At 43.1% G+C, this 12,804-nt stretch overlaps 1 protein-coding gene and 1 pseudogene across 2 annotated transcripts; both read left to right on the top strand.

Moving 5' to 3' along the window:
* The first annotated feature begins 3,785 nt into the window (after positions 1-3,785).
* Positions 3,786-4,692, top strand: LOC103643133 (uncharacterized; annotated as a pseudogene). The gene has a single exon (XR_560815.4). The product of XR_560815.4 is annotated as an uncharacterized protein (transcript).
* A 6,187-nt stretch (positions 4,693-10,879) lies between these two features.
* LOC100275412 (uncharacterized) lies at positions 10,880-12,411 on the top strand. The gene has a single exon (NM_001149489.2). The coding sequence runs from the start codon at positions 11,408-11,410 to the stop codon at positions 11,924-11,926; it is 519 nt and encodes a 172-aa protein (NP_001142961.2). The 5' UTR covers positions 10,880-11,407; the 3' UTR covers positions 11,927-12,411.
* Positions 12,412-12,804: the final 393 nt, after the last annotated feature.

Here is a 12,804-nt window from a genome sequence, read left to right as displayed (position 1 = left end):
AAACCTTCACGTCATTTTTAACGGCCTAAAATTACCACGCAATCAGAAAACATAATATAGAACTACCCCTCTATGTGTTAACAAATTACTTACCACTAGTATTATGCAAAAACTAGCAATAATGCCTTCGTTCCTATTTCTCTTATATAATGAGATAATATGATACGAACATTACTCTTTCGGATGTATTCAACTGTTATACAAGGTTCAATGATTCAAGCTCAAATAGGATAACACCTCGTTTGGATGCTTTGAATTAAATTTCATTCTAATAATAGTAATTTAGACATATGTTAATTAAGCTAATACAATTTTCTATAGAATATATTTGTATACTACTGTTAGCCATATGGAGGAGATATTTATGTACTACATTTCTATTATAGGGAAGCGAGTCGAAGAACGTGTCATAAATCGCAGAGTAGAAACATAGACTAGTAATACATAAAATCAATTTTCACTCTTTCGCCCCATGAATTTGAGATATGCTTATATCTAAACTTTGGAAAGTGGTGGAATGTCAAATTCCAAACAAAATAGCCTACTCTATTAAGTAGATTCTATGTCCTTCAAAATAAAGGGATCCAAACGGGCCATAATGAATTTAGAGGCAACTTTATTCTTAAGCAACTATTTCCATAGTTTTGAGAATAGGTTGCTACCTAATATTATTATCTAAGAGCTTAGGAACATTGAAGAAGACCATAAAGTATTTTGGAAAAGGTACGAAGGTGGAGAAGACCAACGAGGACATACAAAACTAGCTGAAGGTCTAGTCCATCTCGAGTTCGAGTCTACATTGGCCTGTAGAACCAACATATAGTAAAATAGACACACAAAACACATATAGACACCAATTTTTGATGATTCACATATGAATGGAGAGATAATTTTATGAGCTAACTAGTGACTTTGGTTTAACGTATAAATTTCGTTAGAGTCAATAGGAATCACCGAAACAAGTCAGTATCCAGAATCTGTTAGGATGATGTGTCACCGTCTATTTGACTGTTGGGTTGTGTATCATCATAGAGCTTGTTAGCGGTGCATCCAGGGGGTGTGACGATCCTTAAACTTTATATTCAGCAGTCGTTACCTATGTTAGGGTTTGATTTTTGCTTTAGATTAGTTTGTCATTGAAAGTCGCTAATATTGATTGTGAAACCATAACTTTGAGTGCTTAATCATACATCTGCAATTGTTACTTTCATTGAGCTACATACTTTTGAGTTCTTGCTTGTGTTCTTTATTCTATAGGCAAGGATTAGCCTTGTTGGTGAGGTCAACCAAATTAATGACATGATTGATAACTAGAGGAGTCATGGGCTATAAGGCTGCACGATTTTGTTCTTTTGATATGAAGCCGGATTGGTGTGTCATGTTTCACCAAAATAAGAGTTATTATGTACATGTCAAAATATTGGGAACCTCATCCCCATCAAGTGGAAATCAAAGATTCAGGTGTATCATCATTTTTGAATCTATCCCCTAATTGAAGTTGCAAGAAAAATGGACCAAGAACATTAATAGTTAAGTTTTGGTATTTGATGATCACCATAACCATTTGGACTAACAATATCTATTAATGTTTTTGGTTAAAGTTTAAAGGGTGTAAAGTGGACTTAGACGGAGGTAACAGGGTGATCTAGATGATCAACACCTCAAGCAACATATTGGAAGACCCATTACCTTTAAGAACATGCAAGAGTCCAAGACACATGATAGATACAATCTAAGCACAAAGATCATGCATGAACAAAATAAGAGAAGGGTTCTGCAGATGTCGGACCGGAGGCATCTGACCATCTTGAGGAGCATCCGACCATATGGTTAGAGGCAAACCCTAATCGATATAGAATAGGAAAGTGTTAGACCAACATATCAGATCCTATGTAGTAATGGTGTTGAACCATACAATCACACTGTTCACACTCATAGAGGTGTCAGACTATTCCTGTTTAGGGTCATTAGACTAATTGACACAGAGTTCGACGGTGCCAGAAAGGTTGCAATGGGGTGTCAAACCGATCCAATGGTTGACATTGGACTATACGCCATAGAGCGTGACCCTAACGATTGACAATGGATAGTACTAACATTGTAGCCATTGAGAGGCACTTGACCCTAACAGAATGATCTGATGGTGTAGTTGTTGAACATCATGATCGTACACAATGAAGCTTGTTGAAATTGGAATGAATACTTCACTTCTTTGTACTACAAATAAGACCCCAGTTGACCATTTGAGTGTGGGATCTAAGGAACATACCAAGAGAGTTTAAGATCATATCTAGTAGATTTAGACACCCAATGTAACACCCCTGGTGTTTATATTCCGCTCGACAACGAGTACGGGTTTAAGCACGTGATATCGGTGAATAAGACGGACACTAGGGTCTAATTATTTTTACCTATCGCGATTTTTACATCGCATCTGTTTCGTTTGTCGCGAGTGCAACATTGTTTTTATTTTCATCTATCCGGGTTCTTCCGAAATTTTCGTGATGTTCGGAACATCGTTGTTCCGAAAAATCGGTGCGTCCGGTGATTATTTAAAATTCATCGCTCACGCGAATACGAATTCGGAAGCCCGACTCACTCGAATGATTTTATCCCAGGCGGATTAATTTGTACTCGACAACTAAGGTGTTGGGGCAAAATAATTTGTATCGCGAGTTGTCTGAGAAAAATCGTGCGCGAGGATATAATTCAATTAATTCTTCAGCACGCTGTTTCGACGACAAAAATCGCGTATACATTAGCGGATCTGGTTTCGGCTAATATTAGTCGAATCACGCAGAACAAATTGTCAGTACCGAAATCAGTTTAATTTGGTCTGTTGTTTCTCGCCCGGATCCAAATCTTCGGATATAAGCTATTGTTAAATAATTTGATTCGCCAAACCCAGAGAATAAAATGTGTATTTATGTAGCGTGTCGGCCTGTGTTCATTGCTAAAAATCCCGATTCAAAAATATCTGCGATTTCCGTTATAAAAAAATAGAAATTAGGAAAAATCTAAAAAAAAATCTGAATTCTCTGTATCTCCACGCTTAGCCTCCTTCTAATCTTATCCTGCCACCGCACTACCTTGTTCCTTATCCTCTCTCTTCCCTGGAACAAAAATCCTGTATGTGCATGGAAATCTGTCGCTTCCTTCAACCTCTGTTCCTATCCGCGCGTGGAGGTGGAAAAAAGATCTTCTCCGGCCGCCGCTGGATCCCTACAAATATCACCACCGAGCGGCTCCTTACCACGGCATCGTTCTCCCTGCGCTCTCTCTCTCACACTGCGTCTTTGGCTCCTGCTCCATCTCCTTTGCTGCGAAGCTCCGAGCTCTGCTCGGCCGGATTTTTCATGGCGCCCAGCCCCTTGCGTCGGCCAGCCCCTGCCATGGAGCCTTCGGCTGTGCAGCTCTCTCCCTCTCGCGTGCCTTGGATTTGTGCCGCGCCCTGCAGAGCTCCCTTGGTGAGCGCCCAGGTCGTCCCTCTCCGGCTCTCTCTGCTGGCGGCTGAGTTCCCTGGAAGCCGTGCTCTGCTCGCCATGGATGTCGTCCACCATGGTGCTCGGTCTAGACGTCGATTCCCTCGTCGCAGTGAGCTCCAGCCGATTCCTTGCCTCTTCCCCGTTTAAATCATGGAGCATCAGCCGCTGCTCCCTGTTTCCGGCAGCCAAGCCCCTGCGCGCGCATCCTCCCGCGCAGTCCCCAGCGCCACCGGCCAACCTCGCCGGCCAAGCTCCCTCGCCTTCAATCCTTTAGCCGTCGCGCCCCTCAGCTCGCTGGCCGTGACCTCGCCGAGGTTTTTCCCATGGCCGGCTCACTGCTCAACCCAAGCCGAGGTCTTGTACGAAACAGCACCTTCCATGGCCGCTGCGTCGCGCTCCTTGTGCTTGCGCAGCTGAACGCCATACTGCGCAGTGTTTTGTCCGATGTCGAGCTTAGCTCAGTCTCTGTTTCTCTGCGCACGTCGAGTTCCTTGCCGCGCGCTGAGCTTTCTGTCGGTCTCCAACTCGCCATGGTGTCCAACTCCTGTACCAACCGTGACCTACGCTTGGTCTTCCCAGCTGCGTTGACCTGCGTCGACCTCTGCTCGCTTCGCTCGGGATGTCGTGCTGGGTCGCTCCATACTTGGTGCACACCGCGTCGCGATGCTGTGCACCATGCGTCACCAGTCATCCTCACCATGGCCAGCAGCTTCAAAAATATGGACGCCTAAGCCTTTTTCCTATCTTTCACGCCCACCTCGGTCTTCATCCTCAATCTTTGCCAGAAATTTGGTTAAATGGACGAACCAGAAGATCTCCAGAATTTTATGGATGAAGAAGAAAATAAAGTCGAAGAGTGACGCTCGCTAGATGCTCGACGAAAGGCGTGAACCGAAGATTTATCACTATTCCTCAATTGCCGAATTAAATTTTTTTTGAGGTGAGTGATTCACTGCTCCTCCATAATAGATCGAAGCATGGAATGGTTTCGTATATTAGATGCGATAATTTTCTTGTCGTGGTTAGGATGTGTTGTGGCTGTATTAAATATTCGTTGATGTATCATATGTGCAATGTATGTTTGAATTGGTGACGAGAAGGATAGGTCTAGTATTTTTATTGACTAGCCATCATATTTTTCAGGATTATGCTAGTTTTGTTTATTAAGATGTAGTCGATGCTCGACTCTAGTAGTCATTATTTTCTATGTTCGGTGACCGATTAAATGTCTTAAGTTGATGAAAACGTAGATTAGACAAGGAGTGCTTAGGTAGACGTGTAGGTCTAGTACGCTTGAATCAGTTCTATGTTTACGACGTGAAGTATAACGATGATGCGTGGAATAAATTTAGTATTTACTTAATTAGCTGATGAGTTGTGTTTAGGTTAATTATGTTTAATGTGTATAGTTTGTTATTCGTGATGTTTGCGATAGGTTCAAGAAGCGTAATTATTACGCGTAGTTGTACGTCAATAACTAGTGTTTTCGTATAAAATAGTACAACGCCTCGCCGCTAGATGTTTAAATTCGCTATCGCATAGCACTATTTAGGTTTGTAATATTCATGTTTATATGCATTCATATGCATAATGCATTTCATTCAGGTACGTTAATTAATCGCGTGATGCGGAAGAAAAACCAAGTCGACCCCAAGCGTGGGCTAATCTGCAAGCTGAAGCTGATGAATCAACCTGAAGATGGTTAAATCAAGCAAGTGCTCGGTCAAAGAATACTCGTCAAGCGGACGTCACCTAACAACACTAACCTAGTGTTACTCAGGCAAGCCCCGGTGCATGCAACCCCTTTCCTTGTGTTTTTAAATACTTTTCGCACACTTTAAGTCTAGTGAAATGTGCATTAAGTTTATAGGAATTGCTTGAAACCCTTTGATGCATTGCTTTCCTTGATATCCATACCTTTATCGATACTTCTGTGAAGTATCAAAATTATGATTTACAAAAATGCTTAACCTTGCTTAGATCTTGTGGATAGAGGTTGTCCTCAATTTAACCCGGGAGAGGATGGCTTCTACCTGCAAGAATATTTTCATTTGGAGCAATAGTGGGATCTTACTGCAAAGTTCCCTGTGATGCTCTTTCATCCTAAGGAACAGACACAATCCTAAGGATGGAAATACTTAAATTGAGACTTGGGGTAGGAACAGGTGATGTTCTACCCAGGTTGATTAAGGATTAACGCGTATGTAGGCTTGATGATCGAGGACCCTTTAACTGGTCACATGCCTCGTCATGGGTAAGCCTTGCCTCGGGCAGACTAAGGCCGGAATAAGATAACACGAAATGGGCGTGGAGCGGTGGCGAGAGTAGCGTGTACCCTCCGTGGCAAGAGGCTGGACGGTGGTGTATCTGTGCTCTCGGTTTGCGTGAACCTGATCCGGTCTTAAGAACCCCGGTGGCGGGTTGACATATGCAAGGGTTAAGTGCTACATATGTCGTGTGATTGGAGATCCTCAGCTGAGTATAATCGATTCGGATCGCCGTACCTTCGCGGTTATGAAGACTTGGTCACTGCCCTGCAACCTAAAGTCAGGATGTGAACACTATGGATAAAAATGATGTTGTATTGATGAGATGGAAATTAGACTAGATGCAAATGGAGTCTATTAATACTTAATATGGCGTTAAAAGATTGAAAGTAAGGACTCACGTTAGTAAGCTACTTCTGCAAAAATATAAGTTGATTTTTGCTAAAGCCTCTCCTTGACTCCTATTTATCCAGCATACCCTTGAGAGTCTTTTCCTTAGTCGGGTAAGACTTGCTGAGTAATTCCATACTCAGGGTTTTATTCCCTGTTGTTTTTCAGGTCCTAGTTTTGTGCTGCTGATGATGGTGTTAAGTGCCGGTGGGCTCGGCCTTCTTATAAGTTTAAGTAACTCCCTTATACTTCTTATTGAGGATGGTCTTTTGAGCTAGCATATATTTCAAACTTATAACCACTCTGATAGAATAATATAAAATTTTTGTAACTTGTAAAATTTGGTAATAAGATTTCCGCTGCAATAATATTGTTGTGTATGATTTGTGTTACTTAATCCCGCGGTTCTGGTTGTAAGTGGTTTATCCGATGTCCTTGGGGTAATCGGACGGATCCTGTTAAGTTATTTGGTGCACATGCATAGTCGTCTGAGGTCTTTGAGACAAGGACAGGTGCATGTGGGTCCAATAACTTGGGAGGTTCTGCCACAGCTGGTATCGGAGCAGGATTAAGTATATACAGTCACATACATATTTTCAAAACAAAAGTTTTGGTTTCGAAAAACCTATTTTCAACTAAACATATTGTTTGGCTTTGAAAAATAGTTTTGAAAAACTATAATGCTAGCGACATCCTCTGTTAAGCCCTAAACTAAGGACTATTAGGTGGCTTAGTTGAAAACCACTAACCCACAACCGGGTGGGTATTGCATACATGTGTATTGTTATTTTTGAAAACCATTCCGTTTGGAATGGATCGACGCCCAAGGTAAGGTGAGATGTGAGAGCATGACCGAACAACCGTCGGTCTAGGGGAGTGCTTAATTGTAGCGCTTGATTATATACATGTTCCACATATGTATATATGAAGGTTGCGATGTGGAGTATTTACTTCTTCGGGAATTCAGTACCCCATGGATGTGTATGGGTATACAGACATGGGAATACTGAGAATTGTAATGTACTTGTAACGACGCACCTACGCTCAGGTAAGAAGGTGAGTTACCATAATGAGTTGCCCTATGGTTAAAGTGTGGCAACGGCGCCTATGCGTGGCTCGGCGCTTAATGATGAGCTAGCCTCCATATAGAAATATATGGAGTATAAACTGTGATAAACTGTCATGTGTGACTCGCATCATTGGGAATTGGGCTGTGATGGAATTTTCTGCAGGTACACTAACCTCGAAAACGTATGTGTAGCTGACGTCTAGCAAATTATCGTGAGAGTCGTAAGTATGCCACCGGTATAGAACGTTATTGCCACATTAGATTGGCAAAAACTCGTGAGGACGTGTAGGACGAGCATGCATCCTGATTGTTGCATTATGTTTGTTACCTATACACCCAAAATGCTTCTCTCATATTTATTCCAGTAACCATTGATTGTAGATAATATGGTGTAATGCTGAATTATGAACTTCGATGAAATAGGTGTCCTCCATTCTTTAGGTGACCTTTTAGGGTACTTTATGTTTGCTCTTGTACTTGATGTGCCAATAGAAGGTTAGTGACTTGTTTGCCTAAATCGAAAATTAGGCCATGTTCTTATTTGGTGAACCGAGACCCAAATTTGAATTTACCATTATCCCTCCATAGCTAAACTCATGCAAATGAAGGTTTAGATAATCTCTTTATTGGACCTACGATGTACTCGGACTTCAAACAAGAATCTTAAGTCATATTTCCATCTTAGATCATGCCCTTCTTCGATTGGCACAAGTTGATGTCCCTTACCCAGTTGCCTGTTCTTAAGGATCGCCATGTTGCCTTATCAACCGAACCTAGGAAAGACATGTCCTATCACTTTCTTGAAGTTTGTTGCCTTTGGTTTCATCATATCTATCGAAGGCATACCAACTTAACCTTGTGATTGTTTCCCCTCCGTATCTAATCGGATACTAATTCTTGACCTTGTAATCTCTACGATGGGCATAGAAATATGCTTGAGGCTGAATTAACAGTCTCCCATCGTACTCCTTTCATTAATTTTAGGTTATGGCCACGCCTTGTTCATTTCATCGGGACATAATCTATTTGGCTCTCTACTTGTAACCATTTTTACAGGTGGAGTATCTCCTTGTATATTGTCACCCTTGTTCAATTCATTTGTATCGCGCGAGATTTCTTATTGGTTACGTCTGGTAATGGCATTATGGCTAAAACCTATGGTGTCGTGACGAAACCGAGGGCCTTCTGTGTGTGCGCACACACGGTTGTGCTGCTCGGCACGCGCTGGTACCATGGCTAGTAGTTGTAATCCATTATGAGACTATGTCAATGCGTTATCTTGGCACAATCTATTTTTGCTACGTGAGATTTATTATTGGTGCCAGTTTTGTAATGGTGTCATGGTTAAGGACTTATGGTGCCGCTGCGAAACTGAGAGCCCCTTGTGAATGTACACGCAAAGTTATGCTGCTTGGCGCATGCTGGTATCGATGTCTCTAGTCATGATCCATTGTGGAACTACACTGACGTGTGATCTTTCGTGGAGTCCTCCCTTGAAACAGTTTCTATGTTGTTTGTCAAGTGATCAAGCAACATCTATCATCTCTGTTGAAATCAAAAGGGCATACTCCTTTCATGTGTGGTTTCTTTTCCTTGACTCTAATAGTGACTTCACACATGCACATTCCCTTTGCATCCTTTGTGTAAAGGTGAAGCCTTGGAGCTTTTTAGTGTCAAGAGACAACTGATTAGCTCTCAATATGGAGATCTGTTTCCCCTGCTGCTGAGATGCAGGAGTTTGTTCACTCGCTCTCTTATTTAATCCATGTATTCCCTAACCAAGTAGATAATTCATCTCGCATGAAGGAACGGATGAACAACCTGATCTAATGGATTCCTGCCCAACTGCATGATCAACTGTTAATAAGAGTGAACTCTCAACCTTTGGCTTACCGATGGTACTGAGAGGACTTACCCAATGTCAAAAGTAAGTCCAACAAGTTGGTTTTACTAACTTGTAACTGCCCAATGAACAAAGGTTGAGTTTAGAGATCGATTTGTCGAGTTATCTAAACTCACTTTGGCACAAACCATCCTGAGAAAGTACTTATAAAAACCAAGTTAATTCGACGGATAACCACCTATTCATCGTCCTAGTCATGCCTCGATCACCTCACATGTGCTTTTCCAGCATGTGTGATTAAGTTCAGCCATGATTAGTGTTGGACAAAATGGACTAGTTGCAAAGTCCGCATCTACAGATCCCTCCGCTGGTGATTTTCTTGAATCTATATCACCTTTCGTGGACTTGGATTCCCTGGCTAACACGAGTTGACCGTGATGTTATTCGACATTCACACCCGTCTCGTGTGCTATGAACTTATCGTAACCACTTGTTGGTAAACCTCTTTTTATGTGTTTTACCCAAGATGGTGCATCTAATTCTGTTTGGGTAAAATCGCGTATTTGCCGCTTGCTCAACAGACTCAGATAGTACAGTGTCATCAGAAAAAGCAAACTGCACACATGGAACCTTATGTGTTCTCATGGCAGACATCGTCTCTATTGGTGGACATCTCTAAATAGGCTTAAGTCAATACATGTTATGTCCACTACGGAAACCTTATCCTGAGACACTCGCCCTTGTTTGGAGTTGTGTTATGATTATTGCTGATATGAACATGGGTTACATGCTTCTCTACTCTTAGAAGTCTTTCGTTCTGAATCTCGGGACGAGATTCTTTTAAGGGGGGAGGGCTGTAACACCCCTGGTGTTTATATTCCGCTCGACAACGAGTACGAGTTTAAGCACGTGATATCGGTGAATAAGACGGACACTAGGGTCTAATTATTTTTACCTATCGCGATTTTTACATCGCATCTGTTTCGTTTGTCGCGAGTGCAACATTGTTTTTATTTTCATCTATCCGGGTTCTTCCGAAATTTTCGTGATGTTCGGAACATCGTTGTTCCGAAAAATCGGTGCGTCCGGTGATTATTTAAAATTCATCGCTCACGCGAATACGAATTCGGAAGCCCGACTCACTCGAATGATTTTATCCCAGGCGGATTAATTTGTACTCGACAACTAAGGTGTTGGGGCAAAATAATTTGTATCGCGAGTTGTCTGAGAAAAATCGTGCGCGAGGATATAATTCAATTAATTCTTCAGCACGCTGTTTCGACGACAAAAATCGCGTATACATTAGCGGATCTGGTTTCGGCTAATATTAGTCGAATCACGCAGAACAAATTGTCAGTACCAAAATCAGTTTAATTTGGTCTGTTGTTTCTCGCCCGGATCCAAATCTTCGGATATAAGCAATTGTTAAATAATTTGATTCGCCAAACCCAGAGAATAAAATGTGTATTTATGTAGCGTGTCGGCCTGTGTTCATTGCTAAAAATCTCGATTCAAAAATATCTGCGATTTCCGTTATAAAAAAAATAGAAATTAGGAAAAATCTAAAAAAAAATCTGAATTCTCTGTATCTCCACGCTTAGCCTCCTTCTAGTCTTATCCTGCCACCGCACTACCTTGTTCCTTATCCTCTCTCTTCCCTGGAACAAAAATCCTGTATGTGCATGGAAATCTGTCGCTTCCTTCAACCTCTGTTCCTATCCGCGCGTGGAGGTGGAAAAAAGATCTTCTCCGGCCGCCGCTGGATCCCTACAAATATCACCACCGAGCGGCTCCTTACCACGGCATCGTTCTCCCTGCGCTCTCTCTCTCACACTGCGTCTTTGGCTCCTGCTCCATCTCCTTTGCTGCGAAGCTCCGAGCTCTGCTCGGCCGGATTTTTCATGGCGCCCAGCCCCTTGCGTCGGCCAGCCCCTGCCATGGAGCCTTCGGCTGTGCAGCTCTCTCCCTCTCGCGTGCCTTGGATTTGTGCCGCGCCCTGCAGAGCTCCCTTGGTGAGCGCCCAGGTCGTCCCTCTCCGGCTCTCTCTGCTGGCGGCTGAGTTCCCTGGAAGCCGTGCTCTGCTCGCCATGGATGTCGTCCACCATGGTGCTCGGTCTAGACGTCGATTCCCTCGTCGCAGTGAGCTCCAGCCGATTCCTTGCCTCTTCCCCGTTTAAATCATGGAGCATCAGCCGCTGCTCCCTGTTTCCGGCAGCCAAGCCCCTGCGCGCGCATCCTCCCGCGCAGTCCCCAGCGCCACCGGCCAACCTCGCCGGCCAAGCTCCCTCGCCTTCAATCCTTTAGCCGTCGCGCCCCTCAGCTCGCTGGCCGTGACCTCGCCGAGGTTTTTCCCATGGCCGGCTCACTGCTCAACCCAAGCCGAGGTCTTGTACGAAACAGCACCTTCCATGGCCGCTGCGTCGCGCTCCTTGTGCTTGCGCAGCTGAACGCCATACTGCGCAGTGTTTTGTCCGATGTCGAGCTTAGCTCAGTCTCTGTTTCTCTGCGCACGTCGAGTTCCTTGCCGCGCGCTGAGCTTTCTGTCGGTCTCCAACTCGCCATGGTGTCCAACTCCTGTACCAACCGTGACCTACGCTTGGTCTTCCCAGCTGCGTTGACCTGCGTCGACCTCTGCTCGCTTCGCTCGGGATGTCGTGCTGGGTCGCTCCATACTTGGTGCACACCCAGCTGGGCGTCGCGATGCTGTGCATCATGCGTCACCAGTCATCCTCACCATGGCCAGCAGCTTCAAAAATATGGACGCCTAAGCCTTTTTCCTATCTTTCACGCCCACCTCGGTCTTCATCCTCAACCTTTGCCAGAAATTTGGTTAAATGGACGAACCAGAAGATCTCCAGAATTTTATGGATGAAGAAGAAAATAAAGTCGAAGAGTGACGCTCGCTAGATGCTCGACGAAAGGCGTGAACCGAAGATTTATCACTATTCCTCAATTGCCGAATTAAATTTTTTTTGAGGTGAGTGATTCACTGCTCCTCCATAATAGATCGAAGCATGGAATGGTTTCGTATATTAGATGCGATAATTTTCTTGTCGTGGTTAGGATGTGTTGTGGCTGTATTAAATATTCGTTGATGTATCATATGTGCGATGTATGTTTGAATTGGTGACGAGAAGGATAGGTCTAGTATTTTTATTGACTAGCCATCATATTTTTCAGGATTATGCTAGTTTTGTTTATTAAGATGTAGTCGATGCTCGACTCTAGTAGTCATTATTTTCTATGTTCGGTGACCGATTAAATGTCTTAAGTTGATGAAAACGTAGATTAGACAAGGAGTGCTTAGGTAGACGTGTAGGTCTAGTACGCTTGAATCAGTTCTATGTTTACGACGTGAAGTATAACGATGATGCGTGGAATAAATTTAGTATTTACTTAATTAGCTGATGAGTTGTGTTTAGGTTAATTATGTTTAATGTGTATAGTTTGTTATTCGTGATGTTTGCGATAGGTTCAAGAAGCGTAATTATTACGCGTAGTTGTACGTCAATAACTAGTGTTTTCGTATAAAATAGTACAACGCCTCGCCGCTAGATGTTTAAATTCGCTATCGCATAGCACTATTTAGGTTTGTAATATTCATGTTTATATGCATTCATATGCATAATGCATTTCATTCAGGTACGTTAATTAATCGCGTGATGCGGAAGAAAAACCAAGTCGACCCCAAGCGTGGGCTAATCTGCAAGCTGAAGCTGATGAATCAACCTGAAGATGGTTAAATCAAGC

The sequence above is a fragment of the Zea mays genome, chromosome 1 (assembly GCF_902167145.1).
Source record: "Zea mays cultivar B73 chromosome 1, Zm-B73-REFERENCE-NAM-5.0, whole genome shotgun sequence".
Classification (NCBI taxonomy): Eukaryota; Viridiplantae; Streptophyta; class Magnoliopsida; order Poales; family Poaceae; genus Zea; species Zea mays.
Note: the sequence above shows the minus strand (reverse complement) of the source record. Positions and strands in the feature narration are given on the sequence as shown.

Coding starts and splice junctions, on each gene's coding strand:
- LOC100275412 (NM_001149489.2), top strand. CDS start 11,408: ATGGCCGGCTCACTGCTCAACCCAAGCCGAGGTCTTGTACGAAACAGC.